Source organism: Nematostella vectensis, chromosome 1 (genome assembly GCF_932526225.1).
Source record: "Nematostella vectensis chromosome 1, jaNemVect1.1, whole genome shotgun sequence".
NCBI lineage: Eukaryota > Metazoa > Cnidaria > Anthozoa > Actiniaria > Edwardsiidae > Nematostella > Nematostella vectensis.
Window position 1 is genome coordinate 19,871,228 of NC_064034.1, and position 17,448 is coordinate 19,888,675.

At 41.9% G+C, this 17,448-nt stretch overlaps 2 protein-coding genes across 2 annotated transcripts; one reads left to right on the forward strand and one right to left on the reverse strand.

Moving 5' to 3' along the window:
* Positions 1-326: 326 nt before the first annotated feature.
* LOC116614875 lies at positions 327-5,379 on the reverse strand. Its single transcript, XM_032376406.2, has 5 exons — positions 4,879-5,379; positions 4,413-4,653; positions 1,678-2,048; positions 1,168-1,484; positions 327-649 (listed from the first exon to the last, which is right to left on the reverse strand). The coding sequence occupies exons 1-5, from the start codon at positions 4,955-4,957 to the stop codon at positions 620-622; spliced, it is 1,038 nt and encodes a 345-aa protein (XP_032232297.1). The 5' UTR covers positions 4,958-5,379; the 3' UTR covers positions 327-619.
* A 123-nt stretch (positions 5,380-5,502) lies between these two features.
* Positions 5,503-17,378, forward strand: LOC116614873 (translation initiation factor IF-2). The gene is made up of 6 exons (XM_032376403.2): positions 5,503-5,890; positions 7,624-7,838; positions 8,225-8,556; positions 15,261-15,660; positions 16,160-16,385; positions 17,099-17,378. Exons 1-6 carry the CDS (start codon positions 5,662-5,664, stop codon positions 17,242-17,244), a joined length of 1,548 nt encoding a protein of 515 aa, XP_032232294.1. The 5' UTR covers positions 5,503-5,661; the 3' UTR covers positions 17,245-17,378.
* Positions 17,379-17,448: the final 70 nt, after the last annotated feature.

Below are 17,448 nucleotides of genomic sequence, written 5' to 3' on the forward strand. Positions count from 1 at the left end.
ACCAACTTGAAATGATGATCTGTTTGTCGATATTTCTCAATTTCTGTTACCCATATAAACGTAAACTGCTTCAATTGCTGTCTTCTGTGAAACTTGTAAATTAGGAAAACATATCTGCGCCTTATGAATTAGTTGTGTTTTTTTTTTTTTTTTTTTTTGCACATGTGTTACCTTAGATGCTAGTATTCCATCTCATTTTACAAGGTTAAAAAAACACATAACAGTGCCGTAGCAGACCTCGAAATATTTGAGGGGCACAATACATATAAATAAAAAATATTTGGGGCACGGCCACGCCCCTACTGGTCATTTCCTTATAATTCTTGAAAATACTGGAGGGGGGGGGGAGGGCGAGTGCCCCCAGTGCTCCACCCCCTGCTACGGCCCTGGACATGTTCGTTTAGGAAGAGCGTAGGACGAGTTTAATCAGGCGGTTGTGGCCTAAGGCGGTCAGACATAATAAGAGCTACTTTGACCACCGTTGCCATGGTTATACATTAAGTGAATACAAAGCATCCATATTCCTGATGAATTTTACGGTGTAATAACACCTCATATAATAGGCCTCGACTTCCTCACAACGACTCCCGCACAAGATCGTCTTCTGTTTCATGGATGACTAGGTTTTTGTGCACTCTGCAAGCAATATCTGCAAAGACATTTTCAATAAAAAAGCTCGAAATTCCTTAATCTGTAAGAAATGTGTCTGACCATGGTAGTAGCAATTTAGGTTTAATGCAGCTGCTGATCGCCATCTTTAAAAATCATGAGTTAAGGGAGTTGCTTGTCCCAAACGGGGTATATATCTCTGAACAGGGTATCATTTCGGTTTCACGTAAATTTTCAAGTAAAATGTCATCATGCGGGGTTCCAAGCTTGAGCAATTGTATATATTTTTTTGGCAACATGGGGCATTTACAATCTAATTACGACTGATGATAAGCCGCGCAGAAACAGAGTATTTGAGAGGTGTAAATATTTCCGTTCTAGTTTACGCTTAGTTTTTCAATAGGAAAAATTCAATAAAAATCTTTCCCTTCCAAACCAACAATGCATTTGTCTGTCATCTAAGGGATTTTTTGCTTGAAAATTTGTATCTGCATTTCTGTACGACTGTGTGTGGTTCTTCGAGAGAAACGTCGTGTTAGACAACAATGCAAGTATTACCTGACGAAACGCGGTCGCATTGAAGCTGTAAAAGGCAAAGCAGTCTCTCGATTGGAGCATGCGCGGTTGTTCCCCTACGATTTCACATATCTTGACGTCCCCTGACCCCCCGCAGTGCTGGTAGTTATACCCCCTACAGTGCGCATGTCTCATGCAGTGGTCCCCACATTGCAGCCTGGTGAAGACTCGGTGTGACGTCATGGTCATGTGACCTGGGGCGGCCATGTTAAGGGTGACGTTCTTCATATCTTGATGATCGGTAGGGGGAGGTGACGGGCAGGTCGTGGGAAGGGAGGGTCTACGGAATTGTTTAGTGTCTAAAAAGGACAAGTAAGAAGTTTGTTGTTCACATATGTGTAAAAGCTGCGCGGAAAAAAATCTTATGTGATATGAGATATATAACTGTCACGGCGAAACAAGAAACGCTATGATACAAATTGTGGAAGCCTGAAATGTAACGAAGGATGTCAATACACTTGGTTCTTTATTAGTGACTCACAAAAATAATACCTTTGAATCTCGTTAGATGTGACGGGGCCTTAATCTCAGCAGTCCCGCTAATGAATCCACCTCTTGCTCGTGCCCACTCTATCACGGTTCCAAAAACCGCAGGACACGATTTAGTACGATACAAGAACTCTATGTTATTAAAACTCAGCCCAGTCCTCCAGATATTCAAACACGTGACTCTTCCTACACATCCGGGGTCTGTTGTTATGGAGAGGACCATGATGTTATCGGTGTGGTTGTGGTGCTTTGTGGGAATCCTCCTTGTGGCTTCAAAGCTCTGTTTACTGTTGATATAGACGGTGAAGTGAGAATCGTTCCAGAACGTGCAGACGAACTGCCAGCCTTGCTTGGGCACCGCGACGTAAGGTATCCTGAAAATGCAAGCACGTTTTGTTATATATTTTGGTAAAAATTGTGTGTCTACCTACAGGTGTGCACCTAAGATTTAATTAGGTGGGGGTGGGGGTGGGGGTGGGGGTGGGAGGTGGGGGGAGGGTCGCCCACTGCGCACGTATTCATTTCTCCTTTTAGAAAAAGACTTGAATACGTGCTTAATCTCCTGGAAGAAGAAAAAACCCGATCTTGATATTTTCGGGTGCAAGTGCATCAATCACAACACAATTTTAATAAAGGAATTCTGCCGGCAACTTGTCAAAAAACTTGAAAAGGTCACGGGCATGTTGATAAGTTCCTCGCAGCTTTAGTTTGCTTTTCCACTCTACTATGTGCGAGCATGAATTTGCCAGTTGCGCTCCGTCTAGCGTGTGATAATATATACACTCGAAGAATACATTTTAAAGAATGCTAGATAAATATTTGAATAGAAAAAAGTAAGGCGCATCTTGATCCGTTACAGCCGAATTCGATGTATAGCGATGGGGCATTAAATTCAACCAACTGCCTTAAAATTATTACGCTTTTGCTGTCCCTTAGGGGGTCTCACAGTGATTTTAGAGCTTCGACCACACCCAATGTGCTATCCTTAAGGGTTAAAAATGTTGTTGAAAAGTGCTATCCCATAGGGGGTTTTCGGCTTTTCTGTTCCGCCATTCATACCGATCTGATTCATGTCCTGTTTCGCTTAGTGCAGTGGCCTGGCTTTCTGTCGCAAACATTGTCTAGTTTTCGTCCAGTAAATAGCATCGCGATACTTCGAATTCGGCTGTAACAATTTGCAACGATTTTTTTTCTCCACAAATGCTTTTTATTTCGCCCAACAAGGGGGGTGGCATGTGTCACATCCGTCACCACCTTTTAGACAATGAAAATAATATCGAACAAAAAATAAATTTGCCCCTCCCACGTCAAATATAAAATTGTAAGTCCCTTACGCCCCACAAGGGCTGTATTAAATGCAATTGCATGTAAAATAAAGCAATCGGAAGCATACCCAGTATTTGCTAAGGGGGGGGGGGGATGCCAAGTCATGGGTATCACATGAAAAAGGGAAAGTATTTGACAACGCTTCAATGGGAAATGATCCACTTGTGGGGGGTGCGCGCGCACCCTGCTCACCCAGCTTCATTTGCATCTATTACATCAGCATGTGGATATACGTGAATCGCTCTATCATTACTCATCCAGCCTTTTTGTTTTATTAGAACTCGGAGTGATGAGCGTTGAGCGTTTACATGATGTGGATATATATCATTTGTCACTTAGCAAGCTACAAATAACCTAGGCCTGGAAGCGTGCTACAAGACACCGTAATAGTCAGGACATCACGTTTTAATGAATTGCTGCAATTACTGGAATAATTGATTATTATTAATTTTATATTATTTTTTATATGGTGTTATCAGTGTTAGCAACAGGCTTACCAATCACATATTGAAGCTCAGCCAATGCATAGATCACAGACTTGTGTATTATTTTATCAGAGAGTTGATAAAAGTCTTTATTCATGTTCACGTTTTTTTCCTCGTCAAATTATTTAAAAATCGCAAAATTAGCAATTTGAAGTCACCCGACCAGCTATTTTGGTGTCGACTTTGGCATTAAGTTTAAGAGTAAACATAAAGGAGCCGTTTTTTTAAGTAAGACGTTTTTTCCCCAAAATTCAAGTTCGCCAGCATTTGAGGTTACCTCGGAAGGAAGACGCAAGGAGATGCTACCGTATGTATTATCGGATCCCTTAGCCGATGTAAAACAATGTTTATTTGCTTTAAAATAGTTATTGAAAATAAAAGAGTTTAAGGAAACACCACATTCCCGAATCGTTACTGCCATTTGCTAGACAGCAAACATTACACTTACATTGCATTGATAAAATGGTATATACAACTTGTTTGTTATTTCACACATGCTAGAGAAGTTGTTGCAAAATCCAAGTTTTTCATTTATAGAACGAAATTGAAGCAAAATTTCTCACGACAGGCGGCCAAGGGCTTGTAAGTGCACCCACCCCCTTGTTTACGCGCCTCACCTCCAAAGCCTTACCAACCTCGTACCAGGGGGGTCCACGGCTAGACGGCATACTTAAAATTACCCAGAAAACCCCGGGGTGAGGTTGGAAACCTTCGAGCCGTGTTTCTTTGCGCCAGAATCACTGCGCATTGCGCCGCAACTCAAATTTAAAGCCTCGAATTGTACCCTCTGGTTTGTCAACATAATTCTTTTGACCAAACAGAGGGTACAAAATGTTCTTCGTTACATACAATTCAAAACTTGATTGACGTGAGAGGTGTACCCCTGTGTTAGCGCCTTATAAATGAAAACTTGTAAAAAAAACTCACCTGAATCCATCCATAGAAATACTCGCATTATTTTCACCCTTGGCGTATCTGAGGGTGTGTGTCGCTTTGCTGTTTGGTATTTTATGCATGCGGAATATCTTCAGTACGGTGGATGAGTTAACACTGCACTTTAGCGCCTCCCAGAAACACACTCCAGCGGGCACGTGATTATCCACGTGACTAGCCATGGGAGCGAATAGTTCGTAGTACCCTCCACCGTAGCCGAAAGCCAGGTCGAAGTCTTTAAAATATATACAAGCATGAGGAGACCTCCAAAGACAGGAAACCCGGCTAGAACGCCTAGGCCTGCTCAGCCGCTTTTAGTTCCGGGTTATAGCTATGGGTAACCTTGTGAGGAATGCGCACAGGGAAGCCCGAAACTAAAGCGTGCGTAGGAGACTACAATAAATGTAGAAATGCAAAAACTACAACCACAAGGCCATAAAAGTTAAAAAAAAAATCTTACCGTTCATTTTAGATGTTTGAACTTCAATATGGAGAAATAGCGCCACATAAATAGCGGTGAAAGGGGAGAGTGCCGTCATTTAGAGCATCTTTCAGTATTTAGAAAACTGGAAAATTTTGTGTTTCTTCCTTTTTGTTTTTTGAATAAGGCTAATTCAAACTCTTGCAAAGCCAGTCTTGAGCTAACTAATGTTATCATGGCTGTTTTGTCAGTTAAAAGTCGTCTCTACTGGCGTGCAAATAACGGAAATTCTCATTATTTGGGCAGTTTGAGACAGAAAACAATTAAAAGACGACATTGCGGATATTGCGTCGGTGCTTAATGTCTATTAAGCCCCTAATTTACTGGCTTTGCTGTGCCTAAATGTCCCACTATTTGTACACTATTTGTACACGAAAGGGTTTAACAAGAATATGAATGATATGAAACAGAGACAATTTGCTTATATACAAATAAGGAGAAATTGCACATTGTCAAAAAAGTCTTTCGGTTTAGCTATTATGTCTACACCAGATGGTCGAGGCCCTGTCCTAAAAGAATTGAAAAAAAAAAAAAAAAACTCGTAAGTGCAAAGGTGTGCTAAGGAGAGCTGACTTCCCAGTCTTCGCGCGCCATATGCAAATTTACAAGTGGTCATGACAACACTCAATTCCAAAATGGCGGCCTACGTGTGTACACAACTTGATTTTCTGTAGTTCGTGGATTTCAAACACGGAATCAAACCGCCCCAAAATCACAAATATGAATTGGTGATCAGATAAGTCCCCGAAAAATCAAATTACAATGGCTTGCAATGAGAAAGAGTTCAAGCTTCCTAAACAAAGAGACTTTTTGCCCGCAAAGAAATATCGAGACGCCGTCAAGCGATGGGGTGAACCGAACCAGATGACTCGCAAAAGGGTTATAATCGTACCAACCATACAGTGCGAAGAAAGAGATGCAGATGTATACGGAGATAGTAGAAGGAGGAGCGGGCTGGCATCTAGTGCAGATGGATCTAGAGGAACGCGAGGTTTGTGACGACACCAGTTTTTGGGTATCTAGGATTTCACGTGAATCTTGTTATCATGGTTGTTTCCCAATATCAATTAACACATTGACCCCTCAACCGGCCTGTACCGGCTTTGAGAAGTACCCACAACCCCAAAAATTCATAAATGCAAAATAAAAACAACAAGATAAAGATACTCAGGCATCAGTCTAAGGGATAAATGGTCTTGCAGATATGCATCCAACCAAGGTGTTGGCAACTACTTTTAAGCCAAATAAAAGCACAGGTTCTTTGACAAATTTCAAATCGAACAAGGAAAGAAAAGCAGGATCACCCCTTTCAATAAAACGTTCAAAATTCCACACAAGGGAGAGAAATCAGCAAACACAGCTCAAGACACAAATAGATACCTTTATTCTGATCCTCCAGGTTCATTTCCATGGCCTCAAAACACAATGTCCACTCCTTGAAGGCTTGTAAAACCACTTGGATGCCTTTACAGATTGCAAAGCATTCTGGGAGATCCAGGGAAAAATTCACAAGGGGAGGGCCAGTCAACACTCCTCTCCCCAAAGTCAGATGGTTTTTTATAAGTCTTTTCACCCCGAAGCCAAACGAATCAATTCCAGGCCATACAGACCCAGAATAGCAGTGTCAACAATTTTGGAATCAATTTGGTTCCAGAAAAGACAGCATTTAGGAGAGCTGTGGTGATTCATTAGAAAATTATTTTCTCATCCAGGCAAAGCCAAACAAGAAAAAATCATCACGAATCCACCTTTGCTTGCAAATATCCATAAGCAAAGCACTCAATTATGCCCCAATAGACTTCATGATGTCCTGAGACACTCTCTTAATATGCTCATAGCTGTATTTTTGATGAAAAATACAAGCAACCATCAAGTTGTGCTCACTTCAGCACAATGACGAGGGATTAAAAGTGGGGGCCGCAAAGCACTGTTGGAAAGCTTGGATACCGCTGACTAGGTGCAGCTGTGTTTGGCAGGTTTGACAGGCGGTATAAAACTCAGAATAGGGGGGGAGGTATCTGTTTTCAGTCTGTTTTTTGTTAATTCAACTCAAAAATAGCCAGGGTTAACCATACCTGTCAACTCTCCTGCATTTGGCGGGAGTCTCAAGATTTTGGTACCCATGTCCCGCGTTGCACACCAAATCTCCCGCTTTTTAACGATTTTTATCGCTTCCAAAATTATTCTATAGAAAATCGTCATTTTGCCTATTTTCTATTAACATATTTGAAACAATAATTCCCTTGCGTAGCGCAATCTATTTAACACCCTCCTGAGATCTATACGGGGATTTGTTAGCGAGAGCTAAAAAAATTTAAGGCCCCATGTCCATTTGTTTGTATTTTCATTTGTTCTATAGAAATTGAGATGTGATGAACCATTGAGCCCTTGTATTCTGTAATCGGTCGGTTCTTGATCTTCCTAATTTAAACAGTGTATACATTTTAGTTTAAAATGTACAAAAAGAGTTTCAATGCTCCTTTTTCTACAGGGACTCTTCTTTGTGACTCTCTGTCACAAATGCTGTACTGAAATCTACTAGATTTTAATGATACTAATTTGCAAAAAAAAAATGCATCAAATACTTGTATAAAAAGTGGTATATAATATTTAATTTGCTATTACTTGCCAAGAATTCTCCACCTTATTTTATGCAAAATAAGATTATTAGCTCCCAAAGGCGATGCTTGAGTGTAGTACCAATGCAATAAATGTGTTTTTCAGGTCAAATTAACAACCAGCATCTAGAGGACTCAGAGTCTTCTCAGGAGGCAAAGTACAAAGCATGGCTGGCAGAGCGGAAGAAGCTGAGATCCATCCTAAACAACAGTGGTCTTAACCAGGAATGGCTGTCCAAGAAAAATACTAAAACAGCCCTTGAGCAGCGAGTCCTCAAGCGCATGAAACAGGAGGCTAACCCTGAAATACGGGTCAAGAAAGTGAGTTTCCCAGTTCTTTACCATAATCTTTGATATAAGCAACTTGCATTAAGTCACATGACTTTTTGGGTTACAAACTTATGCCCAAATAAATGCAAAAATAGCTGTGTCCATCACACCAGAGAGTAAACAATAAAATCCTCAAAAAAAATTAGACCTTCCAAGACTTACTAGCTTATTCATAAGTCCTGATTTGTTGTTATATATCTGTTGTTATTTTGCCGCCAAAAGTTAAAGCAGCATGCAAGTTTAAAACCCAAAAAATCAGTATGATTTCTTAGTGCAAGTTGCCTACTGGATCTATATTATTGTGAGTAAATAGAGAAGGTTAATTTTGGGATATCTTTTTTTTTTTGTATCAACTGTTAAGCCATGTTCTGTTACAGCTACCTCCAATTGTAACTGCTGATGATGAAAACATCACTGGAGTAGACAAAGGTGTTCCAACAATCCGCCAACCCTCCCCAGCTGCGCTGGCGTTGATACAAGAATACCTAGACCAAAGAAGGTTGAGACTTGTTGACCTTTTTGCACAAGCAGATAAGGACAAAAACTGGGTTGTGACAAGAGTAGAGTTCAGGAATATCATTCGTTCCACTGGGATCCCAATAACAGAGTCTGACTTGGAGGATTTGATAATGGCATTAGATAGAGATGATAATGATGCACTTGATTACAGAGAACTGGCTAGTGGACGGCAATCTTATCTTGAGGAGAGGTGAGGATTTTATTTGGCACATAGTATAAAACACCAAGGCTAGTCAGGGGCCATTTTCATTTTAGCTAAGCTGCAACTCAAATTTTGCCAATTTAATGGTTGAACAGGGTTTCTTTTTTGAATGTTTTAACTTGCCTTTAATAAAGTTGGGGTTTTCTCTCACACCAGGTTCTGTATGTTACAAGGATGAAAAAACGGTAGCTGATAGAGACTCTTTTAACTGAGCCAAATGAGATAGTTAGCTTGAAATATCCCACTTTTTGTGCCTTTGAAGGTTCTTTAGCAGTTATAACTCTCACATGAGTACTTGAGAATGCTGAATAGTTTCTGTATCTATCAGGGGAGTTTCTGTATCTATCAGGGGAGTCTCTGTATCTATCAGGGGAGTCTCTGTATCTATCAGGGGAGTCTCTGTATCTATCAGGGGAGTGTATGTATCTTTTAGGGGAGTGTATGTATCTATCAGGGGAGTGTATGTATCTATCAGGGGAGTGTATGTATCTATCAGGGGAGTGTATGTATCTATCAGGGGAGTGCATGTATCTATCAGGGGAGTGTATGTATCTATCAGGGGAGTGTATGTATCTATCAGGGGAGTGTATGTATCTATCAGGGGAGTGTATGTATCTATCAGGGGAGTGTATGTATGTTGTGGTTTGAAATGTGGCATGGTTTGAATTTTTTTGAAACTGGTTTGAATTTTTCAAACTAGCTCATTTTTGGATACCTAGCATTCTAAAAGGGATTTTATTTTTGGGGAGTCATTAATAAAACAGGGGCTTGGATTTTTTGAGGGTTGGGAGGTGTAACTAAAAGAACTAGATAAAAGAATATGCAAATATCCCCTTTTCAAACCAGTTTTAACAATTTCAAACCAAGAAGCATTTCAAACCACAACATGTATCTATCAGGGGAGTGTATGTATCTATCAGGGGAGTGTATGTATCTATCAGGGGAGTGTATGTATCTATCAGGGGAGTGTATGTATCTACCAGGGGAGTGTGTGTATCTATCAGGGGAGTGTATGTATCTATCAGGGGAGTGTATGTATCTATCAGGGGAGTGTATGTATCTTTCAGGGGAGTGCATGTATCTATCAGGGGAGTGTATGTATCTATCAGGGGAGTGTATATGTATCTATCAGGGGAGTGTATGTATCTATCAGGGGAGTGTAAATATCTATCAGGGGAGTGTATGTATCTATCAGGGGACTGTATGTATCTATCAGGGGAGTGCATGTATCTATCAGGGGAGTGTATGTATCTATCAGGGGAGTGTATGTATCTATCAGGGGAGTGTATGTATCTATCAGGGGAGTGTAAATATCTATCAGGGGAGTGTATGTATCTATCAGGGGAGTGTATGTATCTATCAGGGGAGTGTATGTATCTATCAGGGGAGTGTATGTATCTATCAGGGGAGTGTATGTATCTATCAGGGGAGTGTATGTATCTATCAGGGGAGTGTATGTATCTATCAGGGGAGTGTAAATATCTATCAGGGGAGTGTATGTATCTATCAGGGGAGTGTATGTATCTATCAGGGGAGTGTATGTATCTATCAGGGGAGTGTATGTATCTATCAGGGGAGTGTATGTATCTATCAGGGGAGTGTATGTATCTATCAGGGGAGTGTATGTATCTACCAGGGGAGTGTATGTATCTATCAGGGGAGTGTAAGTATCTATCAGGGGAGTGTATGTATCTATCAGGGGAGTGTATGTATCTATCAGGGGAGTGTATGTATCTATCAGGGGAGTGTATGTATCTACCAGGGGAGTGTATGTATCTATCAGGGGAGTGTATGTATCTATCAGGGGAGTGTATGTATCTATCAGGGGAGTGTATGTATCTATCAGGGGAGTGTATGTATCTATCAGGGGACTGTATGTATCTATCAGGGGAGTGTATGTATCTATCAGGGGAGTGTATGTATCTATCAGGGGAGTGTAAATATCTATCAGGGGAGTGTATGTATCTATCAGGGGACTGTATGTATCTATCAGGGGAGTGTATGTATCTATCAGGGGAGTGTAAGTATCTATCAGGGGAGTGTATGTATCTACCAGGGGAGTGTAAGTATCTATCAGGGGAGTGTAAATATCTATCAGGGGAGTGTATGTATCTATCAGGGGAGTGTATGTATCTATCAGGGGAGTGTAAATATCTATCAGGGAAGTGTATGTATCTATCAGGGGAGTGTATGTATCTATCAGGGGACTGTATGTATCTATCAGGGGAGTGTATGTATCTATCAGGGGAGTGTATGTATCTATCAGGGGAGTGTAAATATATATCAGGGGAGTGTATGTATCTATCAGGGGACTGTATGTATCTATCAGGGGAGTGTATGTATCTATCAGGGGAGTGTAAGTATCTATCAGGGGAGTGTATGTATCTATCAGGGGAGTGTAAGTATCTATCAGGGGAGTGTAAATATCTATCAGGGGAGTGTATGTATCTATCAGGGGACTGTATGTATCTATCAGGGGAGTGTATGTATCTATCAGGGGAGTGTAAATATCTATCAGGGGAGTGTATGTATCTATCAGGGGAGTGTATGTATCTATCAGGGGAGTGTATGTATCTATCAGGGGAGTGTAAATATCTATCAGGGGAGTGTATGTATCTATCAGGGGACTGTATGTATCTATCAGGGGAGTGTATGTATCTATCAGGGGAGTTTCTGTATCTATCAGGGGAGTGTATGTATCTATCAGGGGAGTGTATGTATCTATCAGGGGAGTGTATGTATCTATCAGGGGAGTGTATGTATCTATCAGGGGAGTGTATGTATCTATCAGGGGAGTTTCTGTATCTATCAGGGGAGTGTATGTATCTATCAGGGGAGTGCATGTATCTATCAGGGGAGTGTATGTATCTATCAGGGGAGTTTCTGTATCTATCAGGGGAGTGTATGTATCTACCAGGGGAGTGTATGTATCTATCAGGGGAGTGTATGTATCTATCAGGGGAGTGTATGTATCTATCAGGGGAGTGTATGTATCTATCAGGGGATTGTAAATATCTATCAGGGGAGTGTAAATATCTATCAGGGGAGTGTATGTATCTATCAGGGGAGTGTATGTATCTATCAGGGGAGTGTATGTATCTACCAGGGGAGTGTATGTATCTATCAGGGGAGTGTAAGTATCTATCAGGGGAGTGTATGTATCTATCAGGGGAGTGTATGTATCTATCAGGGGAGTGTATGTATCTATCAGGGGAGTGTATGTATCTATCGGGAGTGTATGTATCTATCAGGGGAGTGTAAATATCTATCAGGGGAGTGTATGTATCTATCAGGGGACTGTATGTATCTATCAGGGGAGTGTATGTATCTATCAGGGGAGTGTATGTATCTATCAGGGGAGTGCATGTATCTATCAGGGGAGTGTATGTATCTATCAGGGGAGTGTATGTATCTATCAGGGGAGTGTATGTATCTATCAGGGGAGTGTAAATATCTATCAGGGGAGTGTATGTATCTATCAGGGGACTGTATGTATCTATCAGGGGAGTGCATGTATCTATCAGGGGAGTGTATGTATCTATCAGGGGAGTGTATGTATCTATCAGGGGAGTGTATGTATCTATCAGGGGAGTGTATGTATCTATCAGGGGAGTGTATGTATCTATCAGGGGAGTGTATGTATCTATCAGGGGAGTGTATGTATCTATCAGGGGAGTGTATGTATCTATCAGGGGAGTGTATGTATCTATCAGGGGAGTGTATGTATCTATCAGGGGAGTGTATGTATCTATCAGGGGAGTGTAAATATCTATCAGGGGAGTGTATGTATCTATCAGGGGAGTGTATGTATCTATCAGGGGAGTGTAAATATCTATCAGGGAAGTGTATGTATCTATCAGGGGAGTGTATGTATCTATCAGGGGACTGTATGTATCTATCAGGGGAGTGTATGTATCTATCAGGGGAGTGTATGTATCTATCAGGGGAGTGTAAATATATATCAGGGGAGTGTATGTATCTATCAGGGGACTGTATGTATCTATCAGGGGAGTGTATGTATCTATCAGGGGAGTGTAAGTATCTATCAGGGGAGTGTATGTATCTATCAGGGGAGTGTAAGTATCTATCAGGGGAGTGTAAATATCTATCAGGGGAGTGTATGTATCTATCAGGGGACTGTATGTATCTATCAGGGGAGTGTATGTATCTATCAGGGGAGTGTAAATATCTATCAGGGGAGTGTATGTATCTATCAGGGGAGTGTATGTATCTATCAGGGGAGTGTATGTATCTATCAGGGGAGTGTAAATATCTATCAGGGGAGTGTATGTATCTATCAGGGGACTGTATGTATCTATCAGGGGAGTGTATGTATCTATCAGGGGAGTTTCTGTATCTATCAGGGGAGTGTATGTATCTATCAGGGGAGTGTATGTATCTATCAGGGGAGTGTATGTATCTATCAGGGGAGTGTATGTATCTATCAGGGGAGTGTATGTATCTATCAGGGGAGTTTCTGTATCTATCAGGGGAGTGTATGTATCTATCAGGGGAGTGCATGTATCTATCAGGGGAGTGTATGTATCTATCAGGGGAGTTTCTGTATCTATCAGGGGAGTGTATGTATCTACCAGGGGAGTGTATGTATCTATCAGGGGAGTGTATGTATCTATCAGGGGAGTGTATGTATCTATCAGGGGAGTGTATGTATCTATCAGGGGATTGTAAATATCTATCAGGGGAGTGTAAATATCTATCAGGGGAGTGTATGTATCTATCAGGGGAGTGTATGTATCTATCAGGGGAGTGTATGTATCTACCAGGGGAGTGTATGTATCTATCAGGGGAGTGTAAGTATCTATCAGGGGAGTGTATGTATCTATCAGGGGAGTGTATGTATCTATCAGGGGAGTGTATGTATCTATCAGGGGAGTGTATGTATCTATCGGGAGTGTATGTATCTATCAGGGGAGTGTAAATATCTATCAGGGGAGTGTATGTATCTATCAGGGGACTGTATGTATCTATCAGGGGAGTGTATGTATCTATCAGGGGAGTGTATGTATCTATCAGGGGAGTGCATGTATCTATCAGGGGAGTGTATGTATCTATCAGGGGAGTGTATGTATCTATCAGGGGAGTGTATGTATCTATCAGGGGAGTGTAAATATCTATCAGGGGAGTGTATGTATCTATCAGGGGACTGTATGTATCTATCAGGGGAGTGCATGTATCTATCAGGGGAGTGTATGTATCTATCAGGGGAGTGTATGTATCTATCAGGGGAGTGTATGTATCTATCAGGGGAGTGTATGTATCTATCAGGGGAGTGTATGTATCTATCAGGGGAGTGTATGTATCTATCAGGGGAGTGTATGTATCTATCAGGGGAGTGTATGTATCTATCAGGGGAGTGTATGTATCTATCAGGGGAGTGTATGTATCTATCAGGGGAGTGTATGTATCTATCAGGGGAGTGTAAATATCTATCAGGGGAGTGTATGTATCTATCAGGGGAGTGTATGTATCTATCAGGGGAGTGTATGTATCTATCAGGGGAGTGTATGTATCTACCAGGGGAGTGTATGTATCTATCAGGGGAGTGTAAGTATCTATCAGGGGAGTGTATGTATCTATCAGGGGAGTGTAAGTATCTATCAGGGGAGTGTAAATATCTATCAGGGGAGTGTATGTATCTATCAGGGGACTGTATGTATCTATCAGGGGAGTGTATGTATCTATCAGGGGAGTGTAAATATCTATCAGGGGAGTGTATGTATCTATCAGGGGAGTGTATGTATCTATCAGGGGAGTGTATGTATCTATCAGGGGAGTGTAAATATCTATCAGGGGAGTGTATGTATCTATCAGGGGAGTGTATGTATCTATCAGGGGACTGTATGTATCTATCAGGGGAGTGTATGTATCTATCAGGGGAGTGTATGTATCTATCAGGGGAGTGTATGTATCTATCAGGGGAGTGTATGTATCTATCAGGGGACTGTATGTATCTATCAGGGGAGTGTATGTATCTATCAGGGGAGTGTAAGTATCTATCAGGGGTGTGTATGTATCTATCAGGGGAGTGTAAGTATCTATCAGGGGAGTGTAAATATCTATCAGGGGACTGTATGTATCTATCAGGGGACTGTATGTATCTATCAGGGGAGTGTATGTATCTATCAGGGGAGTGTAAATATCTATCAGGGGAGTGTATGTATCTATCAGGGGAGTTTCTGTATCTATCAGGGGAGTGTATGTATCTATCAGGGGAGTGTATGTATCTATCAGGGGAGTGTATGTATCTATCAGGGGAGTGTATGTATCTATCAGGGGAGTTTCTGTATCTATCAGGGGAGTGTATGTATCTATCAGGGGAGTGTATGTATCTATCAGGGGAGTGCATGTATCTATCAGGGGAGTGTATGTATCTATCAGGGGAGTTTCTGTATCTATCAGGGGAGTGTATGTATCTACCAGGGGAGTGTATGTATCTATCAGGGGACTGTATGTATCTATCAGGGGAGTGTATGTATCTATCAGGGGAGTGTATGTATCTATCAGGGGAGTGTATGTATCTATCAGGGGAGTGTATGTATCTATCAGGGGAGTGTATGTATCTATCAGGGGAGTGTATGGATACTAGTTTGTGGTGCATGCTCACCCTCTTGGTCGCCAAAAAGTCATTTCTTATAGAATTGTACCTATCACCATTTCAATTTTTTTCCCAGAAATGAAAGAAAAAGTGCAGGTAAAGGACCTCCAGAGCGTAAGATTGCTGGCCTGCAATCAGTCAAAGAGGAACCAGAGACAACTCAATCATCTGAGCAACTACCAAAACGACCATCCAGCCCTCAGAGGCCCAAAAGTCCTAATCGGCCAGCCAGCCCTCAGAGGCCCAGAAGTCCTAATCGACCATCCAGCCCTCAGAGGCCCAGAAGTCCTAATCGGCCAGCCAGCACCTCGCAGTCGCCATCTTCCATTATGCTTGACCGTCCGGACTCATCACCAGCTAGACCAGCCTCTCAGATGTCAGGGGTGTCGCTATCCCGCTCAAACTCCTCACCATCTTTGCTTGATTTACCAGCAATTGAGATGACAGAGAAAGTTGAGAGACCATCTCAAGATGAGGTCAGTCATCATGCCCCATCTTGCCAGGCCTACGTAGGGGGGGGGGGGGGGGGGGCATGTGTACCCTGGAGCACCGGCAAAGTACACTGGATCTTCGACTAAGACCTCTCTCAGGCACAGGCTATAGGATAACTTTAGCCCAAACTGATGTCTTATGCTTAGTGTTGAATAAAATACGCATTCCTACCTCAACTGGCTGTATTTGCCTTGATTTTGCTCCTCTAGTGAAGAGGAAAAACGGGCTGCTGGGGTCGAGTTGCTAAATAACCAGGTGCCTGCTACCTAGCGCATCGTTTGAAAGGAGTAAAACCAAGTATTCAAAAGTAAAAAGCATTTGACATCACTTTGGCCTAAAGTTATCTATCCTATAGCCCGTGTGTCATGCAAGGCATTTGAGCTGTGTTACTGCACTCGGTTTGAGGCATAGGCAGGGATAGCCACATGTTTTAGGCATAGTTTGACAGCGCTCAGAGCAACTGTGCACATTTTCTTGTTTTAGATGAAAGAGAAACGAATGAAGAAGCAACAGAAAAGGAAAGATAAAGAGAAGGCTAAGTACAAGAAAAAGCCAGTTGAAAAGCTGACCGTGGCGCCGTCCACGCTAGGGGGTACCACGGGAGAGGTGATAGACCGGTATCGCAAGCTCACCTTGAAGGAGTACCAGGAATCCGTCGAGCTCTGTCAGATGCATGGAGTCCCCCTCAGCAAGGCCATGCTAGGGAGAGGTATGTTGGCTTGGTATTCTTAGATACAGAAAGGGTTGTGTTTGAGATTCTAGCAATGCTTGGCCATAAAAATATTGTTGCTTTAAAGATTTGACACCCTCAATCTCCTTTTTTGTATGACTTTGATGGTTTAAAAGGTTGTGTTTGAGATTCGTACAATGCTTGGCCATGAAAATATTGTTGCTATTGTTGCTAAATTAATTTTGAACAGTAAATCGATTACTACTGCTCACCTTCATAAACAATAAACAAAATGTGGAAAAAGAGCACTTTTGAAACACAGAACAAATCTAGATCGGAATTACCACCATTGCCCTGGGTACCAGAGGATCCGAGCTTCGCGGCGACAGAAGCGGATCTAGGGGGAGGGTTTAGCCCCTCCCCCCCCCCCCCCTAGGCTGCCAGAAAGCCATATGAAACAGAAAAATACCCCCTCTCCCTTTGTCACTGAGCCTAACCCCCCCTTTGGAAAAAGCTAGATCCGCCCCTGGGCGACACAAAACGTTTTCGTCGCAAAGCTTGGAGCCTCTGGTACCTAGGGTAGACCACCATCGCAACCAACGAGAATTTCTCTTGTTGTAAATGCGTTTATCTGTGTTCAGAAGGCACGGTATTGTTTTGCTTAATTTTTAGGCTCGATAACATTTGTTTTTTAACCGCAACTGACGTCTTTTGAAAATAGACGCTCCTGAGCTTTCTTGTCATTATTTCAGTGATACTTTACCCGGAAGATAAACCAGTCGCGCAATGCATCCCTAAGTCGAGGAAGGGCATGTTCGCCATTACCACGAGACATCACGTGCCAGCATCACAACGAGGCAGCCGGCCACCAATAACAGGCCCGGATTGGGTCACGTGATACCCAGGATTACTAAATAGTGAGCTACATCTCTTGTACATAGGAAGTGATTTAAAGAAGCGGTAAATGATAAAAATACCACTTACAATAAATGTGTACTTATTTTCAAATAAATTGTGCTCTTTTCTGGGCAATGCAGGGTTGTATTCACCATTATTCTTACGTTGCTCCCGATATTCCGGGATTTTCTAGCTTTCATTCAGT

What these genes read in the sequence shown, in the direction of transcription:
- LOC116614873 (XM_032376403.2), top strand. Translation starts at nt 5,662, where the DNA reads ATGGCTTGCAATGAGAAAGAGTTCAAGCTTCCTAAACAAAGAGACTTT. An exon ending in CTGAAATACGGGTCAAGAAA is followed by an intron (nt 7,839 to 8,224) that starts GTGAGTTTCCCA and finishes GTTCTGTTACAG; the next exon opens with CTACCTCCAATTGTAACTGC. An exon ending in AGAGACCATCTCAAGATGAG is followed by an intron (nt 15,661 to 16,159) that starts GTCAGTCATCAT and finishes TTCTTGTTTTAG; the next exon opens with ATGAAAGAGAAACGAATGAA.
- LOC116614875 (XM_032376406.2), bottom strand. Translation starts at nt 4,957, where the DNA reads ATGACGGCACTCTCCCCTTTCACCGCTATTTATGTGGCGCTATTTCTC. An exon ending in ATTTCTATGGATGGATTCAG is followed by an intron (nt 2,049 to 4,412) that starts GTGAGTTTTTTT and finishes TTGCATTTTCAG; the next exon opens with GATACCTTACGTCGCGGTGC. An exon ending in ACATCTAACGAGATTCAAAG is followed by an intron (nt 1,485 to 1,677) that starts GTATTATTTTTG and finishes TGTCCTTTTTAG; the next exon opens with ACACTAAACAATTCCGTAGA.